The sequence below is a fragment of the Rhinatrema bivittatum genome, chromosome 7 (assembly GCF_901001135.1).
Source record: "Rhinatrema bivittatum chromosome 7, aRhiBiv1.1, whole genome shotgun sequence".
NCBI classification, from domain to species: domain Eukaryota; kingdom Metazoa; phylum Chordata; class Amphibia; order Gymnophiona; family Rhinatrematidae; genus Rhinatrema; species Rhinatrema bivittatum.
Window position 1 is genome coordinate 204,090,795 of NC_042621.1, and position 21,844 is coordinate 204,112,638.

The 21,844-nt window shown below is 46.6% G+C and overlaps 1 protein-coding gene across 1 annotated transcript in view; it reads right to left on the minus strand.

Annotated features, from left to right (window-relative positions):
- The window catches only part of TFAM (transcription factor A, mitochondrial), a 103,746-nt gene that overhangs the window by 34,095 nt on the left and 47,807 nt on the right, over positions 1–21,844 (minus strand). The window contains exon 4 of the mRNA XM_029609771.1: positions 14,992–15,141. Coding sequence (XP_029465631.1) covers positions 14,992–15,141 — 150 coding nt within the window. The remainder of the gene's footprint in view (positions 1–14,991; positions 15,142–21,844) is intronic.

Here is a 21,844-nt window from a genome sequence, read left to right on the forward strand (position 1 = left end):
TGATGGTCATTATTCTTCAACCAATTTGATTTCTTGCTCAAATACCGCCCTGCTGATAAAAATGTCCAGGCAGACGCTCTCTCACACTCCTTTACACCTGAAGATGTTCCTGATGCACCCAGACACATCATCAATCCAGAGAAGATAGTTCTGGCTGCTACCCATTCTGTTCCAGCTGGAAAAACGGTGGTCCCTCAGACACTACGGAAGAAACTTCTGAACTGGGCTCATGACTCCCGCTTAGCTAGCCATCCTGGACAAGCTCGTACTCTTGCCACCCTACAACGTTTCTATTGGTGGCCGTCTATGAAAAAAGACGTCCAAGTATATGTTGAATCCTGCACTACCTGCACCAGACAAAAGCCTCCTGACGGTTGCACCTGGGGTCTCCTACAGCTGTTACCTGTTCCGGACGAACAATGGACACACATCGCGACTGATTTCATTGTTGATTTGCCACCTTCAAGTGGGAACAATACTATATGGGTCACTATGGACCACTTCTCAAAAATGGCGCACTTTGTGGTATTACCCGGACTATCATCTGCCCCAGAACTTGCCAAGCTGTTCATACAGCATATATTTCGCCTGTACGGCATGCCTAAACACATTGTTTCCGACAGAGGTATTCAATTCACCGCCAAGTTCTGGAGGGCGCTGTGTCGCAAATTTGATCCCCTTAGACTTGACATCAGCGTATCACCCCCAATCAAACGGGCAAACAGAGAGAATGAATCGGACGCTCAAACAATTCATTCGTGCCTATGTCAACTCTAGGCTGAGTTCGCCCTGAACTCTCCTCCAAATACCTCAAGATATGCCTCTTGACATCCAAGGGCCATAACAAGCGATAGTCCTCCATATCTCTTTTCCTGTCCACAGATGGCAGGGAAAGCAGAGTTGCTTACCTGCAATAGGTGTTCTCCTAGGACAGAATAGTTGTACGCTTCGTGACTGCTGACATGGCCGCATCCAACTTAGGAACCTTAAGAAGGTCCAGAGAGTCATCCAGCAGTGGGTACAATTTGTCCATAGCTCAGCCTACCCAAAGGTTAGCTTCCGGAGTAACCCACTCCTGAAACATCAGCTGAAGCAACATGGGATGAAACGGAAAAGTTCTAGTCGGGGGGGCTAAGACCAGACAGTCTCAGATCCACCGTGTCCTGATCCTGAGGCGCCTGTCGGCCAGTATGCCCAGCTCCACGAGGACATGCGGGATCATCGGCTCCAATTCCTCCCTACGAAAGAGTCAAAGCACCCGAGGATCATCCCCTTACACTGGCACCACACGCTCGGAATCTTCATCTGCATCCACCTGAAGCAGATCTGCCGGCACGGTATTTCCCTGGTCCCTGGGACCGGACCCTCCCCGGACCACCCTAATCCTGGAGACCTCGGGAGGATCCGGCCTAGGAATCTTCGCGGGAGGAGCGGGCCCAGCCACAGACTGACCCGGAGCAGGCTCCGGATCCCCCGTGAGCATAAGGCTAGTTAAGTATGCCATATGCATCAACAAAACAAAGTCCGCTGAAAAGGGTGGCTGGCCCTTTAAATTTTCCCACTGGGGGGGGGGTCCCCAAAGGAGCAGGGGAGGTGGGAAAGGAGTCGCGGGGAGACCTGGGGCACTGATTGTGGGGGAACAGCTGAGGAGGGAGATCCCCTCCCCCTGTTGAGCAATCTGCATCCGCATCCGCAGCCCCCAAAACGGCTGCTGTTCTCGCGTTCCGGGGGGAGCGGAGAAGGCCTAGCGCCACGAGGCAGCATCGGGTTGCCTGCACCACAGTACAGAGCTGTCTGCTTCCCCCTCCCCCCGGCCGCTGCCGCCGATGGGCCCTTGCCCCTGGGGAGACACAGAGAGCAAAGGTTCTTGCGGGAGAGCCGCATCCACGGCTCCCCGCAGGCACAGCATGCCAAGGCGTGCGGCATCGCTGCGGTCTAGACGAGGGGAAGCCTCAAAAATGAAGGCTGGAGCCCGGGAGGCGAAAACAAAAGAGGCGCTGTCTTTTTTTTTTTTTTTTTAAGTTGGCAAATCAACACCTGCTGGCCTCACCAGAGTACAACGCGTAGTTGTCTCTGGGCCGGGGGGGGGGGGGGAGGGGGGAGGGGGGACTGGCCCACCGGTAAATCCCCCCAAGTCACTCACCGCTGAGCTGCTCCGGGAACGTGGGAAGCTAAGAGAAGCCCCTGGCAAGCCTACCACAGAGGAGGGAAGGAGAAAATTAACAGTCCCCTCAGGAGGCCCCCCCCCTTTTTTCTTTTCTTTTAAAGCTACAGTAGCTTTGAGTTAGCCAAACAAATAAAAAGGATTGCTCTACTTATCTGTTTCTTTTTTTTTTTTTTTTTTTTTTTTAAGAATCAAGCTACCAGGACCACAGGTTCTGCCACCTTCATCTGCTGGAGACAGAGAAATACTGAAGGGGGCTCTGTTTCCATATGCTGGAGGCATAACCCAGCAGTACGTACAGGGAACTTCTCTTTTTCTTCACTTAGGTGGCCAATGAAACTCCCTCTTGAACTGGACGAAGAAGTAGCAATTCCCTCCTGGCCACCTGGGCAGGGGATTCAGCCTACCAGGAAGGCACAGGTCTTATTTAGAAATAACTCAGAAAATTGGCAAAACCTTGTTCTCACTCCCTAATCCCACCAGTCCACACAAGGGAACTGGCAGGGAAGTGCCTCTCCCTTTCTTTGCTAGGCAAGTACCTAACTTGGAGAGCACACTAAAACAGATTATGCTCCTTCCAAAACAAACTCTACACTGCCACACACACTACAGTAGGAAATACCAGACTGTTTCACTACTGTATGCAACCAAATATGAATAATGACTCCACAAGAGCGAAGCAGACTTCATAGAAACATAGAAATGACGGCAGAAGACGACCAAACGGCCCAGTCTGCCAAGCAAGTTCCGCACTTTTTTTTTTCCTCATACTGGTGTGCCGCAAGGATCGGTGTTGGGACCGGTCCTGTTCAATATCTTTGTGAGCGACATTGCAGACGGGATAGAAGGTAAGGTTTGTCTTTTTGCGGATGACACTAAGATCTGCAACAGAGTGGACACGCCGGAAGGAGTGGAGAGAATGAGACGGGATCTAAGGAAACTGGAAGAGTGGTCGAAGATATGGCAGCTGAGATTCAATGCCAAGAAGTGCAAAGTCATGCATATGGGGAGTGGAAATCCGAATGAACTGTACTCGATGGGGGGGGAAAGGCTGATGAGCACGGAGCAGGAGAGGGACCTTGGGGTGATAGTGTCTAATGATGTGAAGACAGCGAAACAATGCGACAAGGCGATAGCAAAAGCCAGAAGAATGCTGGGCTGCATAGAGAGAGGAATATCGAGTAAGAAAAGGGAAGTGATTATTCCCTTGTACAGGTCCTTGGTGAGGCCTCACCTGGAGTACTGTGTTCAGTTCTGGAGACCGTATCTACAAAAAGACAAAGACAAGATGGAAGCGGTACAGAGAAGGGCGACCAGGAAGGTGGAGGATCTTCATAGGATGACGTACGAGGAGAGATTGAAGAATCTAAATATGTACACCCTGGAGGAGAGGAGGAGCAGAGGTGATATGATACAGACTTTCAGATACTTGAAAGGTTTTAATGATCCAAAAACAACGACAAACCTCTTCCGTAGGAAAATAATCAGCAGAACCAGGGGTCACGATTTGAGGCTCCAGGGAGGAAGATTCAGAACCAATGTCAGGAAGTATTTCTTCACGGAGAGGGTGGTGGATGCCTGGAATGCCCTTCCGGAGGAAGTGGTGAAGACCAGAACTGTGAAAGACTTCAAAGGGGCGTGGGATAAACACTGCGGATCCATAAAGTCAAGAGGCCGCCAATGAAGAGTGGGTGACTCGCCAGAATGATGGCTATTGACACAATACCCTTACTAAATAAACATACACATGCTTACTGTGACTCCTACATCGCTCTAAGCTTCAACAGCAAGAGGTAATGGAAAAAAAGGATTTGCACTCATAAAGAGGGGAGTAGCTGGCTTGTTACGGCGGTTACTACCCCAAACCAAATATGCCTGATACTTCACTTTCAATGCATATACAGCATAGCTCTCTGCTTCAATGACAGGGGAGAAGAATAACTGATACTTCACACATCCAGCAGAGCTCTCTGCTACAACGGCAAAGGAGAAGAAAAAGGGTTCGCACTCAAAACGCGGGGAGTAGCTGGCTTGTTACGGCAGTTACTACCCCAAACCAAATGTGCCTGATACTTCACTTTCCATGCATATCCAGCATGGTTCTCTCCTGCATCGGCATGGGAGAAAGACTGATACATCACGCATTTCCAGCATAGCTCTCTGCTTCAAGGGCAGGGGGAAAAAAAAAAAAACAAAAACCTGATGCTTCACGCATATCCTGCATAGCTTCAACGACAGGGGTGAAGAAAAAAAAGGATTCGCAATCACAAAGCGAGGAGTAGCTGGCTTGTTACGGCGGTTACTACCCCAACCAAATGTGCCTGATACTTCACTTTCAATGCATATCCAGCATGGCTCTCTGCTTCTACAGCAGGGGAGAAGAAAAAAAAAAAAACCAACAAGAGCTGTACAACATAGTCTAGGTAAAACAAATAAGCATGGGTGTAGCTTGCTTATCGCGGCGGTTACTGCCCCTACTACCCCTAACTAATCAAGCTAGATATTTCACTTGCATGCAGCTCCATCACTGCTCTCTACATTAATGGTGGGGGTGGAAGGGGAATAGAACAAGGAGCTAAGAGTAACAGATAAGAATGAGAGAAAAAATGTGTGAGGCTTGCTGGGCAGACTGGATGGGCCATTCGGTCTTCTTCTGCCGTCATTTCTATGTTTCTATGTTTCTATGTTATCTGTTACTCTTGGCTCTTAGTAACCTTTTGGTTCTATTTCCCTTCCACCCTCACCATTAATGCAGACAGCAGTGTTGGAGCTGCATCTAAGTGAAATATCTAGCTTAATTAGTTAGGGGTAGTAACCGCCGCAATAAGCAAGCTACACCCATACTTATTTGTTTACCCAGACTATGTAATTCAGTCCTTTTTGGTTGTCTGTATATAGATCCACTTTTCTTTATTCCCCTTGCCGTTGAAGCAGAGAGCTATGCTGGATATGCGTGAAGTATCAGTCTTTCTCCCCTGCCGTTGAAGCAGAGAGCTATGCTGGATATGCGTGAAGTATCAGTCTTTCTCCCCTGCCATTGAAGCAGAGAGCTATGCTGGATATGCATTGAAAGTTAAGTATCAGGCTTATTTGGTTTGGGGTAGTAACTGCCGTAAAAAGCAAGCTACTCCCAGCTTTTTTGTGAATGCAAATCTTTTTTTCCACATTCATTCACGTCCTCTAGACTTTATGGATCCACAGTGTTTATCCCACGCCCCTTTGAAGTCTTTCACTCTTCTGGTCTTCACCACTTCCTCCGGAAGGGCATTCCAGGCATCCACCACCCTCTCCGTGAAGAAATACTTCCTGACATTGGTTCTGATTCTTCCTCCCTGGAGCTTCAAATCGTGACCCCCTGGTTCTGCTGATTTTTTTCCCCGACAAAGGGTTTGTCGTTGTCTTTGGATCATTAAAACCTTTCAAGTATCTGAAAGTCTGTATCATATCACCTCTGCTCCTCCTTTCCTCCAGGGTGTACATATTTAGATTCTTCAATCTCTCCTCATAAGTCATTCGATGAAGGCCTTCCACCTTTTTGGTCGCCCTTCTCTCGACTGCCTCCATCTTGTCTCTGTCTCTTTGGAGATATTGTCACCAGAACTGAACACAGTATTCCAGGTGAGGCCTCACCAAGGACCTGTACAAGGGGATAATCACTTCCCTTTTCTTACTCAATATTCCTCTCTCTATGCAGCCCAGCATTCTTCTGGCTTTAGCTATCGCCTTGTCACATTGTTTCGCCGACTTCAGATCATTAGACACTATCACCCCAAGGTCTCTCTCCTGCTCCGTGCACATCAGCCCTGCTCCCCCCCATCGAATACAGTTCATTCGGATTTCCACTCCCCATATGCATGACGCTGCACTTCTTGGCATTGAATCTCAGCTGCCATATCTTCGACCACTCTTCCAGCTTCCTTAAATCCAGTCTCATTCTCTCCACTCCTTCCGGCGTGTCCACTCTGTTGCAGATCTTAGTGTCATCCGCAAAAAGACAAACCTTACCTTCTATCTCGTCCGCAATGTCGCTCACAAAGATATTGAACAGGACCGGTCCCAACACCGATCCTTGCGGTACACAGCTTAAAACCGCTCTCTCTTCAGAGAGAGTTCCATTTACCATCACACATTGTCTTCTGTCCGTCAACCAGTTTGCAATCCAGGCCACCACCTTGGCACTCACTCCTAAGCCTCTCATTTTATTCACCAGTCTCCTGTGCGGGATCGTATCAAAAGCTATGCTGAAATCCAAGTAGATGACATCGCGTGCTCTTCCTTGATCCAATTCCTTGGTTACCCAGTCAAAAATGTCAATCAAATTTGTCTGACAGGATCTTCCCCTGGTGAATCCATGCTGCCTCTGGTCCATCAATTCTCCCGACTGTAGATAGTTCACTATTCTCTCTTTCAACAGTGACACCATTACTTTTCCCACCACCGAAGTGAGGCTAACCGGTCTGTAGTTACCAGCCTCTTCTCTGTTACCACTCTTGTGAAGCGGGACCACCACCGCTCTTCTCCAATCACTCGGCACCACTAGGGATCTATTGAACAGGTCACACAGCAGACCCGCAAGCACATTTCTGAGCTCCCTCAGTATCCTAGGATGAACCTCATCAGGCCCCATGGCTTTGTCCACTTTCAGTTTCTCCAGCTCTTCCCATACATTTTCTACTGTAAATGGAGTTACATCTACTCCACTCCCCTCCAGTTTCTTGTTAACTAGGGACGGTACTTCTTCAGGGGCCTCCTTAGTGAACACAGAACTGAAGTATTCGTTTAATATTTCTGCCATTTCTTCGTCTCTCTCCACACATTGATCCTTTCCACCTTTCAATTTCACTATACCACTTTGAACTTTTCTCTTTTCACTGATGTATCTGAAAAATGTTTTGTCATCTCTTTACCTCCTTGGCAATCCTCTCTTCCGCTTGACTTTTTGCCATCTTGATTAATTTCTTCGTCTCCCTCAGTTCTACCAGATATTCTTCTTTGTGCTCCTCCCTTTGGGATCTTTTATATTTCTTGAACGCTATTCTTTTAGCTTTTATTTTGTCAGCCACCTCCTTTGAGAACCAGATAGGTTTCATTTTTCTTTTGCTTTTCTTTTCTAACATATAGATTAGTTGCCTTGGTAATTGCTCCTTTTAGATTGGTCCACTGTTGATCCACATCTCTCTCGTTCTCCCAGCCTTTTAGTTCTTCCTCCAGGTACTTCCCCATTTCATCAAAGTCCGTGTTTTTGAACTGCAAAACTCGGGTCTTTGTGCTTCTTTTCCGTATCCTTTTTGTGATATTAAACCATACCGTTTGATGATCACTGGTACTGAGGTGGGCGCCCACCTGGACATCAGAGACATTATCTCCATTAGTGAGCACTAAGTCGAGTATAGCGCCTTCTCTCATGGGTTCCATTACCATTTGTTTGAACAAAGCTACTTGCAGGGCATCCACTATTTCTCTACTATTATTAGATTCTGCAGATGGGATTCTCCAGTCTACATCTGGCATATTAAAGTCTCCATGCTGACATGATATGTTTGAACAGAAAAACAAGATGAGGAACTTTTGACCAGAATGACAATATATGCCTAGGTTACCTGATCTGCCTGTTTAACGTAAAGGTGATAACTCTTTTCACAAATAATGAAGTAAGCTGCCCAGGGACAGGTCACCAACACTAAAGCAGCCTATCTAAAGGGCAGTTTATCAGATAGGTCAGCTCATGGAAAAGCGCTGACACAGCAGGGCAGTGCTGGTCAAGATTACAGGACCAAAACCAGGTCCTGGTCCGGAGTTTCCACGCAGCAGGAGTAGTGACCGCCTCCCCCCCATGAGAGAGGGGGGCCAGCAGTTAAAAGGAGAAACAACTCTATCTGTCCCATTAAATGACTATGCATGAGCTTCTTACATATTAATGTTTTGCCTGTTAAAAACAGCCAAGGAGATGGCTCAGGGAGCTGGCGAAAGAAGAATCATTAACATCTGAGGACGCACCCGAGCCAACACCCCCTGCCCCTTCCTTGTGATGAAGCAGATGAGCTCCAAGATAGTCTTTGCCATTAAGGGAATCGGAAGATACGCGTATAGCAGTACCTTGCTCCAGTGACAAGCAAGGTCATCCGAGGCTGGTTTGCTGTCTGACCTGTATAGGGAGCAGAACTGAGGCACCTTCCTGTTGCAGGGGGGATGTGAATAGATCTATGTCCGGGTTCCACCAGAGGCGGGATATCTGATTTGCTTGTGGGGTCTGAAGGCTCGACTCAGCCTCTCTTTTACCACGTTTTCTATCCCTGTCAGGTACATGGCCCTGAGCACCATCCTGTGGGACAGGGCCCACGACCATATCTGGACCGCTTCCTGACACAGGAGGTACAATCCCATGCCTTTCTGCTTGTTGACACACCACATGGCTACCTGGTTGTCGGTCTGGATCAGGACAACTTTGTTGGACAGCTGATCTCTGAAAGCCCATAGCGTGAACCTGATTGCTCAAAGCTCCAGAAAGTTGATTTGACAAGAGCATGCCTGAGCGGACCAGAGACCCTGGGAATGAAGCCCATTTACATGAGCTCCCTACCCCAGGGTGGAAGCACCTGTGGTTAGTACAATTGAGTAGAGAGACTCCGAAAAGAGAACCCCTTTTCCAGATTTGAAAGTACCTGTCATCAGGTCAATGAGTCCTATAAAGACAGGGTGACTTGGATGCAATCCTCGAGGCTCCGAGTGGCCTGTCGAAACTGCGACCTCGGGGTCCATAGAGCTCTGCGCATGTGTAAACATGCCAAAGGAGTAACATGGATGGTTGCGGCCAAATGGCCCAACAGCCTCAACATGTGCCAGGCTGATACCTGCTGGATCTGTCAAACCTCTGCCACAATGGCCACCAAGGTGATGGCCCTCTGGCAAGGCCTCTTGACCTGAGCCGTATCTAGCAGGGCTCCTGTGAAGTCCAAATGAAGTGCTGGGCCGAAATGGGACGTTGAGTAGTTGAGAACGAATCCTAGTGATTACAACATCCGGAAGGTCAAGTGCATGGACCTGGTGGCCCCTGCCTGAGACGTACTCTTGACCAGCCAATTGTCCAGACACAGGAAAACATGTACTCCCAAGCCTGTAGAGGTGTGCCACCACCATGGCCAGGCATGTTGTGAAGACCCATGGGGCTGATGCGAGCACAAATGGCAACACCCGGTACTGGAAGTGCTGTTTTCCCATGACAAATCAGAGATACTTCCTGTGACTGGAGAAGAGCTCGATATGAGTGTATGCATCCTTTAGGTCGAGGGAGCATAACCAGTCCCCTTTTTTGCAAAAGGGAGATCAAGATGCCCAGGGAAACCATCTTGATCTTTTCTTTTCTTAGAAACTTGTTCAAGGTCCTTAGGTCTAGGATAGGACAGAGTCCTCCTGTTCTCTTTGGAATCACGAAGTACCTGGAGTAGAATCCCTGCCGTCTTTGCCCTGGTGGTACAGGCTCGACCGCTCTGGCTGTTAAGAGGGAGGAGAGCTCCACTAATAGTACCTCCTGATGTGCTACCGGCCCCCAATATGGGCATGAAAGGCAATTTGGCGGGATGCCGATTAGATTCAGTTGGTACCCTTGGCGGACGATGGACAGAACTCAGTGGTCCAAGGTTATACTGGGCCACTGGTTCGCAAAGAACCGCAGCCTGCCCCCGACCAGAGGATCCATTTTTCCAGGTATATGCAACTGGCTTGTTACTTACAGCCCAGTCAAAACCCCACCCTTGTTGTTGATTGAGGAGCCGGCTGGGGCATAGGGGCTCGCTGCTGCCTGGGACGGTCACGGGAGCCCTGATGGTGATGATGGGAGCGGGGGGCAGAGGATTGTACTTCCTTTGGCAAAAGAAAGACTTTTGTGGCCCTGGTCTCACCAGCCTCCTTGAAGAGGAGGGTAGATCTGGAGAGTCTCAAGGTGGTCCTGAAGTTGAGCCACAGCATCCCTCACCCTATCTCCAAAAAGATTCTCTCCAGTACACGGCATGTCAACAAGTCATTCTTGTACCTCGGGTGGGAGATCCAAGGCATGCAGCCATGCCATTATACGGGCGCTGATTCCCGCTGCAAATACTCTCAATGCCATCTCGAAAACATCGTAGGTTGCACGGACCTAGTTTTTTCCACAATCCAGGCCCTTATTCACCAGCGATATGAGGGTGCACTGCTGTTGTTGAACAGCTGCTCAGCCACCTCCTGCACCTGCTTCCAGATGTCCCACGAGTGCTGGCTCATGTAGAGCTGGTAGGCAGCTGGTAGGCAGCAATGTGGGCAATAAACATGGTGCCTTGAAATACTTTCCTCTCAAGAGTCTCCATCGCTCTATGGTCCTTTCCTGGGGACGCCGAGGAATGAGTCCAAGAGCACTTGGCCCTTGAGGGCAAATTCAACCACCACCGACTGGTGGGGCAGCTGACGCTTATCGAATCCGGCAGCCTTCTGGATGAGGAAAAACCCCATCTGCCTTTTTTTAAAATTTTTTATTTTCAGAGATTTTCCAAATTAACACAAGAAAAAATGTTGTACCGAAATAGTAGTGCAAAACAAGTATTCCTAATACAGGAAATAAAATATCTCAGGTTCCAAGTAAACATGCACTAAAATAAAGGAAAAGTTGGGAGGATTCAAAAATATGAGTGAATTATCAAACAAGGAAACATTACAAAAGAAAATGCAGAGCGAGGGTCACAACAGTTATTCTCTTATATCGAATCAACTAGGGGTGCCTCTAGGTGTGTGTATCTAAGAATGTTCAGAATTGTGAAGGCTCAAAAAAAATATAATTTACATTTTGATTTACTGTGCCCCTCTTTGGAGCACATCCGGATGCAGTTCGAAAATTTTTTCTACAAGTTTCAGTACTTTTAATAAGATCTGGATAAATCCAGACCTTTTGTCCGTAGAACAAAGACAGCTTGTTACGGAAGAAGAATCTGAAGATGTTATTCCTATGTGAAAGAGCTCTTCTAGCTATCTCAGTCTCTTGCAACATTTCAAGGATCCCTGAAAGATCTAGCAAAGGTGATTGTATAGGTTCATCAGCTCCACGCTCAGAGGCTTGGGGTAAGTAGTATACATTCGTTATCACAGGCATTGCTGAATCTGGCATCTTTAACACCTGGGAAACATATGTTTTAAAGAGATCCAGAGGAGAAATCAGATTTATGACAGGAAAATTCAGTATTCTAAAGTTATGGGATCTCAATGAATTTTCTATGTTTTCCAGTTTTTTATTATTTACCAAATCAGATTGAACCAAAGTTTGTTGTGTTTTCTCGACAACTGAAAGCCGTGTTTCACTACCATCCAATTTAGGGCCGAAGGAGGAAATCAAGTTAGCATTTACCATTACCTGATGCTTAGTGTCCAAAGTAACTTGAGATAATGTGACAATTGAAGACTCTAAAGACTTTAGAACAGTCCATATTCCATCCAGCGTAATTTCAGAGGGGTGCTGTAAAGTATTCCCCAAATCCAGAACATTGATAGAAGCACTACCTTCACCCTAAGTTGTGCCTAATCCAGTTTCCATACCTTTTGAAGATAGATCATCATCAGACGGGCCCGCCGCTCCAAGGAGTCCTCGGTCCATGCTGCCCCCGACTCGCGGGCACAGCACCCTCTGGGCTAAGATCGCCTGGGCCCCCACTGAAACCTCTCGCTCTTGCCCTGTTCCCAACTCCCCTCGGCATAGCTCAAAGGAGGTCTTTGCAAGGACCGGATTACTGGAAGGTTCGAGGTAGGGTGGGGAGAAGGCGTGTTCGGAGCACCGGAACTCAATGAGATGTCAGCAGTCAAAGGGGACGGTGCTCGCTCCCCAGCCGGCCCCACAGTGACCAAAGCTCCTGGCGTTCCTTTCAAAGTTGCTGTAAAGAAGCCCTCAATTCGGGGCTGTGATAATTCCAGTGAAGGAGAGCTCGAAGTAATCTCTCTCAATTTAGTCTTTTTTTTTTTTGTATGAGGCATTTTGACAAGGAAATCAGAGAAAAGGTAGTTGAACTGAGAGTCCTCTAACAGTGTTCCTCACTCGGCGGCCATCTTAGGGTCCTCACCCCATCTGCTTCTTATTGATGAGAGGCTCTGTGAGGGGGTGTTCCCATATCCTCAACAGCAACTCCTTAAGGATCTCGTGTACCAGGACCGCCACAATCTCCTTAGGAGGATCTCAAGCATTTTGTGCTTGGCATCTTTCTCCATCAGTAACTGAAAGGGATGGCTTCCGTCATCACCCTCACAAGCCCTGTGAAGGTTAACTCCTCAGGCGGAGACTTCTTTCGCTCCTCTGGAGGAAAAGGGTCGGAAGAGAGCCCTTGGAGAATTCTGAAATGTCATCTCCCCAGGGGTCATAGGGTTCTTCATCCTCACTGAAATTATATTATTTATTTATTTAAAGCTTTTTTATACCGGCATTCATGATACAATCACATCATGCTGGTTTACAGGAAACAGGGGAAGTGATAACTTTGAACAATAAACAGGTGCTGAGAGGCAAAGAAGTAAGTTACAATAAAACAAGGGAAGTTGGAACTAGGAGAAGAAGAAGAGTAGAAGGAATAATTTAGGCAGTAACAATGAGAGGAATAAATTATTTACGTAGTGTTGACCGGAATCTTACAGGTGGTTGTAGTCTTTCTGGTGAGAAAGTTAGGAGAGTCAGTTGTTAACAGGGGATGGGTCCCTAGGCGCTTGACCTATGTCCAGAGGTGCAGGCACTGGTAGAACTGGATGAGAGGCAGCAGGCATCTCCTCCGGCTTCTGTGAAGCGTCCTCCTTAGAGGAACAGGCAATGACCACTATATCAGTGCCCCACAGGGCACCAATGGATGGCACTGGGTCCGGTGCTGTCTGTGCCACAGGACCAAAACCCTGCAGCAACCGGACCACCACTAGCTGGACTCTATGCTCCTGCTCCTCCTCGAACATTGCCAATGCCAAGACCAACTGGGAAGAAGGAAGGGTAGCCAGAACTTCTTCAGACCCTCGAGGTGGATTGGTGACTGGCATCAGGACCAGTGGAGATGGTTTTGAACCTCTGGCTCCAATGGAAAATTGGCATGCCTCACCATGGGGTTGCTTCAGGGGCATCACGGTAAAAGCCGGTGCACCCTCATGCTGGCATCGTACATAGACTGGGACCAGTGTCTATGCTTCTTCAACTTTCCTCAATGCTTGGCTCGGTCCTTTCCTGGTGCAGAGGCAGATGATGAGGAACCAGATGTCCTCGGCCTGGAGGAGATAGATGGAACCGATGGTCCTGCCGTCCATTGGTGTAGCTCCTTTGTCCTTCAATGCCAATGCAGCAGATACCGATGGATCGGACTACTTCTACTCGAAGAGCTGCTCCATCTTGTTGAATCAAAGTTGATATCCCTTCAGTATCATCTGGGCACATAAGCGGTAACCCTGGACATCATGTGATGCCCCCTGGCAGAAGACACAAACCTCATGCAGATCCGAAATGGGCATGTCCTCAGGCACTAGGGGCATCGCCGAAAAGAGGATGTGGCTATGATGGATGAAGCAAAAGGGCACTAACAAAAGAGGGTGACGAGGCGTCGATGGCCGGCAGGCACCAATGCACCGCTGTCATGGAGGGAATTGACTGTGAAAGGAAACTTATCCGAATCGCTGAAAACCCCGACTGGGAGACACTACGGGAAGGCACCAAGAGGGACCCAGCGAGAAAAAACAAAGTTTTCCACAAGGCCAATAAACAGCCAAAATGAGCTTACTCACACCGTGATGCTTACAGCTCCACAGAAAAAGAGAAACTGGAGAGGGATCCCACGTGGATACGTGGTATAGGCCATGCTCAATGTGCCTAGTCAAAGTTCTAGAAACGCTGACATAAGTTTTCCGTGTCAGAGCTCCATCTGATGATGTCACCCATGTATGAGGTCTATCATCCTGCTTGTCCTCTGAGAATAGTGTACACAATTCTGGAGACAGCACCTTCAAAAGGATATAAACCATTTGCAGTCTGTCCACAGAGTGGCTACTAAAATGATCAGTAATCTTCACTCTAAAGCATATGGGGATAGACAAAGATCTAAACAAGGTCATCCTAGTGGAAAGGCAAGCTAGGGGAGATTTGATTAGGGACATTTAAGTATCTCAAAGATCTCAATTCACAGGAGGCTAGCCTCTTTCAATGGAAAGGAGGCTCATGGGATGAGGGTGAAAGGGGGTAGATCTCAGGAGTAATCTTAAGAAATATTTCTTTACAGCGTGAGTAGTGGAATCATGGAATGTCCTCCGAGTGGAGGCAAAAACAGTATCTGAATTCAAAAAAGCATGGGATAAATGCAGGGGACCTCTGAGGAAGCTATAGGAATTTTGAGGACTAGATAAATTAAACAAATGGGCAGACTAGATAGGCCATATGATCGTTTTCTGCAGTCATAGTTCTATATTTCTAATTTAACCTAGACTTAAAAGAAAGACCCAGGAGCTTGAAGATATACTTGTTCTACTGGTGATCGGTGTGGTCTTGATCAAAGCTGGAGAAATAAAAGAGATGAACAGCAGAATTGTATAACACTTAAAAGCAGAAAGGAAATACCAAATTAGCCCATCAAAGAGCCAAACATTCCTCAGTGTGGACAGAGACTCAGACATCATACAACTCCACACTCATAGTACAGGCATACTGGGTTCTTGGGGAAGCCTCAGTCTGCGATCCTCAAAACTGCCTATCATTTACCTCAAATACATTTTTAAAACTAATATAAAAAAGTTAAAGCACCCAAGAAAATAAAATTGCCACTTTCCTCTGGAAAATCAATGTCAGTATAACACATTTTTACCCTCTTTCTTCGCATTGATTTTCTTTTTGCTGCTCTCTGTCTCCTTTCTTCTTTCAAAGCTTTTATTTGTGCTGGAGTCAGCTGTGCTTTATATCTGGCCAGTTCATCTTTGTAGATCTGCAGGTCTGCTGCTGCAGCTGCTTCATAAGGCTAGATGTGCAGAGCACAATATCAAAGAATACAAGAATCACTACATTGTACAAAAACAGACAATTATCAATAGTATAGATGCTATTTTCAAAATCCTCAAAAGGCACATGTGTAATCACCAAAATAATTAGGCTTGTAAGTAGAGATTAATGTTTTGCTTCCTTGAATCATAACCATCTTTGCTTCTCCCTCCCCAGACACACCTTCAGTGACACTTGCTAACAGAGGTTGCCCTAAATGGAAAATTTTACCCTGATAATTTCCTTTCCCTGAGTCCAGCCAGACTAGTCTGGTTGCCTGGGTTAGACTTCCCAACCAGCAGATGGCAACAGAGAACAATAAGCTTGATGATATCACCCCTTATAAAGTCCCATGCTGTGCTCAGCCTGTCAGTATTCTATGTAACAAGCTAAGAAAAAGTTAAATGAACATTCCCGCTATAGAACCAAAGGGCTACCAGGGAACCAACAAGAAAGAAATCAAACTGTATGAAAAAAAACAACTTTTGTAGGCACTCACCTGAGTCAGAAAAAAAAAAACCCAGAGAACCATAGTTTTGAAATGATAAATTCTGAAGAACAGTTGAACAGCTCAAATCTCTGAAAATATTTACAAACGGGCGCTTAACTGTTGAGAAACTGGGAGTGTTTCTGGACCAGTCTAACTGGACTCCAGAAAAAGAAATTACCGTATATACTTGTGTATAAGTCGATCTCATGTATAAGTGAAGGGTATTTTTTGGGCCCCAAAATCATGTCACCCGTGGATAAGTCGAGGGTAAAACTTAGGATGCTCAACCAGTTTAGTCTTGGTCTGAAAATCTTGCCACTTATAATCCCTCCCACCTACCCGATAGACTGCTTTCCTTAAATATTCTTCCTAGGAAAAGAACCAATATTACTATTTTTAAGTGTCAAAAGTGTTTTTAAATCAAAGCCCCCCCCCCGCCCCCCCGGCTTCCCTCTCTGTTCAATCACTCCCCCCTCCCTCCATGGCTGCCCTCCCTATTCAATTCCCCTCCTGCCCCCCCCCCCCCGGCTCACCAAAGTCCCTGGTGGTCCAGTGGGGGGCCCAGGCGCGATTTCCCGCACCCAGGCTATTGGTGGCCCCATTTTGAATACTGGCAGCCATCGGCCCAGGCACGATCCCAAGGGACTTCAGTGAGCCTAGGGGGGGGGGGGGAGGGATTTACAGGCAGCTGGCAGCCTGGGAGTGGGAGATCACTCCCGGGCCCCCGCTGGACCAACACGAACTTTTGGTGATTTTTTTGGGGGGGAGAGTCGGGGGGGGGCTGTGCACAACACGCATATAGTACGCATGTATAAGTCGAGCCAGCTAATTTATGCCAATAAACCTAGCTTGATGTTACACAAGTAAAGATTCCATCAAGCTAGGTTGAGAGAACATTGTACAAATCTCATCTTTGGGTGAGTTTCCTCACTCCAAAGGACATTCTTTTCATACATCTCACTCTGAATATCAAAATGGCCCCTAACCCCTACACTAATACCTAAACCTCACCTCGAGAAACTAGGTGGGTCTCATATAGAGGTATAAATACCTAACTACTGTGAGGGCCTTATAGCTAAGTCTCTCTCTCTCTTCCCCCCCACCCAGTGATTGTAGGTAGGAATTACAATAAGTGTGGCACTTACCACAAAGTGCGAAAAAGTTATCGTACTCTGCGGTAATACCTATGCGAAGCGCTAAGATAGCTTGTTTATCGCAAAGTGCTCTATTACCATAAAACACGCCCCTCTTCCTATCACATGCGATACTATTACCATAAAACACGCCCCTCTTCCTATCATATGCGATAGTTTGATGAATCTAGCCCATAGAACTGTGTGGGCTGACATTCCAGCAAAAGGGTTTGGGACAAAGTCTAACCTCGTAATTCCTTGAGTGTCCCTCATGGGAAGTTCTGGAAACCAAAATTTAGGATTTTAGGTATAAAGTTGAAATCCAATACCTCCAGGGTAACATTCTCTGAAATGCTCTCTGTTCCATATGCAGAACCCCAGAGGCAGGCAGAGCTTCAGAGTCTCAATGCATGGATGAGACAATGGTGCCGGGAAGGGGGGAGTCTTTTCCGAAACAAGGGGCTCCACGTTAACTAGAGTGGAACGAGGCTGCTGGCACTAACCTTTAAAAAGGAGACAGAGCGGCTTTTAAACTAGAATAAGAGTCAACAGAAAAGTTACGGATTCCCAATAGAGAGGTTCTAATAAAAGCAAAAGAACTCCATGTGCCTATAAGTAAACAACAACCCGAAATAAAAGATTTCAAATTATTCCTGTCACCTGATAAGCAGATTATTAATATAAACCAAAAACATACTTTGAAATGTTTGTATGCCAATGCAAGAAGTCCAAGAAGTGAGATGGGATAGATAGAATGTATGGTACTGAATGAAGAGGTAGACATAATCTCAGAGACCTGGTGGAAGTAGGATAACCAACAGGATAGTGCTATACCAGGGTAAAAATTATATCGCAACAAAAGGATAGATCAACTTAGTGGAGTTGGTGGCACTTTATGTTTGGGATGGCATAGAGTTAAACAGGATAGAAGTCCTGCAGGAGACTAAATGCACAATAGAATCTTTATGGGTAGAAATCCCATGTGTGTTGAGGAAGAGTATAGTGATACAGGGTATACAAACATCCACCTGGACAAAATGAACAGACAGATTATGAATTGCTAAGAGAAATTAGGAAAGCTAACAAATTTGGCAGGTAAAAATGGGAGATGGTGCTTGTCGTTGAACTTAGAATTAGGAGTGCATCTCGAACCTTCAGCATAGATCACAGTGATGATGGATGCCAGTTTCCTTGGCTGGGGAGCCTTGATCTCTAGAAGAAGCCAAGTGGTCCTTCAGTGGATTGAAGACAAGAGTGATAAGTAAAGCTCTGTTGCAGTTTGTTCCTCTAGTTTTGAGGACAGGTGGTAAGGATTCTTTCCGAAAATATGATGGCTGTACCATATATAAATATCAGGGCAATGCCAGATGTCAGCAAGTGGCATATGAAATAGAAGTGTTGATGTTTTGGGCAGAAAAGTATGCAGAGATACTTTCTGTAGGACATATTGCAGGCATAGAAAATGTATCAGTTGGAACTCCTTGGATCCTGGTGAGTTGTCCCTCTAGAAGTAGGCCTTTGACATGAAGATGGGCGAGGCTGGTTCTGGATCTGATGGTTACCCTTGTCAACACCAAGGTGAGCTGGTTTTTTAGTCGAAGGAAGGAGCAGGACTCATCAGGATTGGATGAGGAGGAAAGGAGCAACAATCTTCTCTCCTTCCACAGGCCTGAATATACCACATTTGTGGCATGTCAAGGCCTGCCTGACTGACCCCAATGGATGAGGAATCTGAATGTTCTATGCCTTAGTGCTATGGTCTGAGCCATTGTCCCTGGGCTCAAAGATGTGCATTTTAATGTGAAGGGTGAGAGATTTCACACTTTTCACATGTATCAGGCCAATAAACAATACCTAAAGCCAGTACTCCTTTTCCCTATGCGTGAAACTACAAATCAATCTTGACTGACTTTTATGAGAAGTGGAACACTCCAGCAGAACAACCGAGCCCTAGACCTCCAATGTACTGATATTTCAGGGTTATGTATGCCAACTGAACTCAGAAAATCCTTCTTGCTGGGTACATAATGAAAACATCTTGGTAATGTTCTAGATAGTTTTAGATCAGTTCTACAACCTTGGCATAGGACAGGGATGGAAAAACTATGGTCCTTGAGTGTAACAGGTCATATTTTCACAATTTCTATGATTAAAATTCATGAAATGTAGCTATATACATTTGATCCACTTAACTTATGGAATTTGACCAACCTGAAAACCAGGCCCAATTGTGACAATAGAGGACCAGAATGGCATAGGAAAAATATTTTACAAACAGGAAGCTAAGTGAGGTGTACCAAACTTCATAGAGATTTAAGTTCACCACTTTCAGGAAGGAGTGCTGGGCATTCTTGCTAGAAATAAAGTCTTAGAAAAGGGGTATCAAAGTTATCTGGCCACAAGGGCAATTTAAATAAAAAATTTCCACTTAATGGACCACACTCCTCTAAGCCTGACTATAAGGGCTCCTCTCCACACCAAGTCCACATCCAAACATAAAGATCTCCATATTCAGCTGCCATGCAACGGTGCTAGTTAGCCAGATAAACTTATCTGGTTAACTAGTGCTGTATACTCAGTGGTGCAGCTGCACTGCTGAAAATACCCTGCTATCTTACAAATAGCCAAATAAAAGTTAAAACCAGCTAACTTTAGGACAGCCCTATGGTCCGATAATTCAGCCAGCTAACTCTGATTATCAAGTTAGCCAGCTAACTCTGATTATCAAGTTAGCCAGTTAACTTATCTGGCCAACTCAACTCCCCCCCAACCCACCCATTTGTCTGTATACAAATGCTAGAAGTCTAAAAAGTAAGATGGGAGAGTTAGAGTGTATAGCACTAGATGAAGAGGTAGATATAATTGGCATCTCAGAGACCTGGTGGAAGGAGGATAACCAATAGGACACTGTGATACCAGGGTACAAATTACATCAAAATGACAGGATGGATCAAATTGGTGGAGAGGTAGCACTTTGACTCAATGCGCTCTCTAACAAACAGGATGAAAGTTTTGCAGGAAACAAAATGCAATGTTGAATCTTTATGGATAGACATTCCAGGTGACAAGGAGAATAAAACAGTAGTAGGGGTGTATTACCGTCCACCTGGCCAGAATAAACTAACAGACAATGAAATGCTAAAAGAAATTAGGGAAGCTAACAAAATCAGCAGCAAAATAATAATGGGTGATTTCAATTACCCCAGAATTGACTAGGTGAATGTTATATCAGGACATTCTAGAGAGGTAAAGTTTCTAGATGAAATAAAGCAGAGTTGCTTACCTGTAACAGGTGTTCTCCTAGGACAGCAGGATGTTAATCTTCATGCATGGGTAATATCATCAGATGGAGCCGTGCCCAACATGTCACTATCCATGTGTTCATGCGGGGGCCCCCTTCAAGTCTCATAACATAGAATTACGAAAAATAAAATAAACATAGGAGAAACCCAACTCTGCGGGGTGGCGAGCAGGTTTCATGAGGACTAACATCTTGCTGTCCTAGGAGGACACCTGTTACAGGTAAGCAACTCTGCTTTCTCCTAGGACAAGCAGAATGGTAGTCCTCACACAGGGGTGAATACCAAGCTACAGGCTACTCTGAACTATTCTAACCCACAGACACTGAAGCTGGTGCCAACAGGCACAACAACTGTGGTGCTGTGGAGAACAGAGGGAGACAGCCTGAAACTGAAAAAAGGGCCCTAGGCAGGAAGAGTTGGATTCTACAGCTGAAAGATTCCGAAGAACAGATTGGCAAAAGCTGCTGTCATGCCATCCAACTCTATCCAGACAGTAATGGGCAGCGAATGTGTGAAGAGAACTCCACATCACAGCCTTGCAGATCTCGGCCACGGGGACTGCTTGCAAGTGGGCCAATGAGGTCACCATGGCTCTGACAGAGTGAGCCTTGACATAGCCTCCAAGCTGAAGGTACGCCTGTGCATAGCAGAAGGAAATACAATCCGCCAGCCAGTTCGATAGTGTTTGATTGGTGACCGTAACTCCCAATCTGTTCTTGTTGAAAGATATGAAGAGCTGCATGAACTGCTATCCCTCAAGGTAGAAGGCAAAAACCCTCTTACAATCCAAGCTGTGCAGAGCCTGTTCGCCCTGATGCAAATGAGGCCTGGTAAAAAAAGGTGGGCAGGACAATTGACTGGTTAAGATAAAAATCAGACACCACCTTTGGCAGTAACTTAGGGTGAGTATGGAGAACCACCCTATCATGAAAGAACTTCGTGCAGGGCGTATGTCACCAACACCTGAAGCTCACTGACTCAGAGTGCCAAAGTAACCACAACCAAGAAGATGACCTTCCAGATCAGGTACTTCAGGTCCCAGGAGCGCAGTGGCTCAAAAGGATCTCACATGAGTAGAGCCAACACCATGTTGAGGTCCCAGGACACAACAGGAGGATGCAGGGGAGGCTTCAGCTGAAGCAGGCCCCACATGAACCGACCCACTGCACGAAGACAGGCGAGCCATCAACAGTTTGGTGGTAGGCCCCGATGGCACACAGGTGCACTCTGACCGAGTTGGTCTTCAGACTAGCAGTCAGAGAGATGCAACAAGTAGTCAAGTAACCTCTGAGTGGGACAGAACAGATTCGTAACTCTCACACCAGACAGAAAACCTCTTCCACTTCAGGTTATAAGACTTCCTGGTGGAAGGTTTCCTGAAAGCTACCAGAACCAGAGACACACTGTCAGAAAGGTCTAGGGGTTGCAGGGCTAGTCTTTCAACATCCAGGCCGCCAGAGACAACACCCTGAGCTTGGGATGGCACAGCCTGCCGTGATCCTGCGAGATCAGGTTGGGGGCGATCCCCAGACCGATTGGTTCTCTGACAGAGAGATCCTGTAAGAATAGGAATCAGACCTGTCTTGGCCAATGGGGGCAATGAGAATCATGATTCCCCCCCCCCAATCCTTCCGGAACTTCAGGAGGGTCTTCATCACCAAAGGAAGTGGAGGATAAGCATATAGAAGGCCTTTGCCCAATGGCGGGCAAAGGCTTCCAAGGCTGGCCTTCCGGCCCCCCTGCACAGAGAGCAGAAAT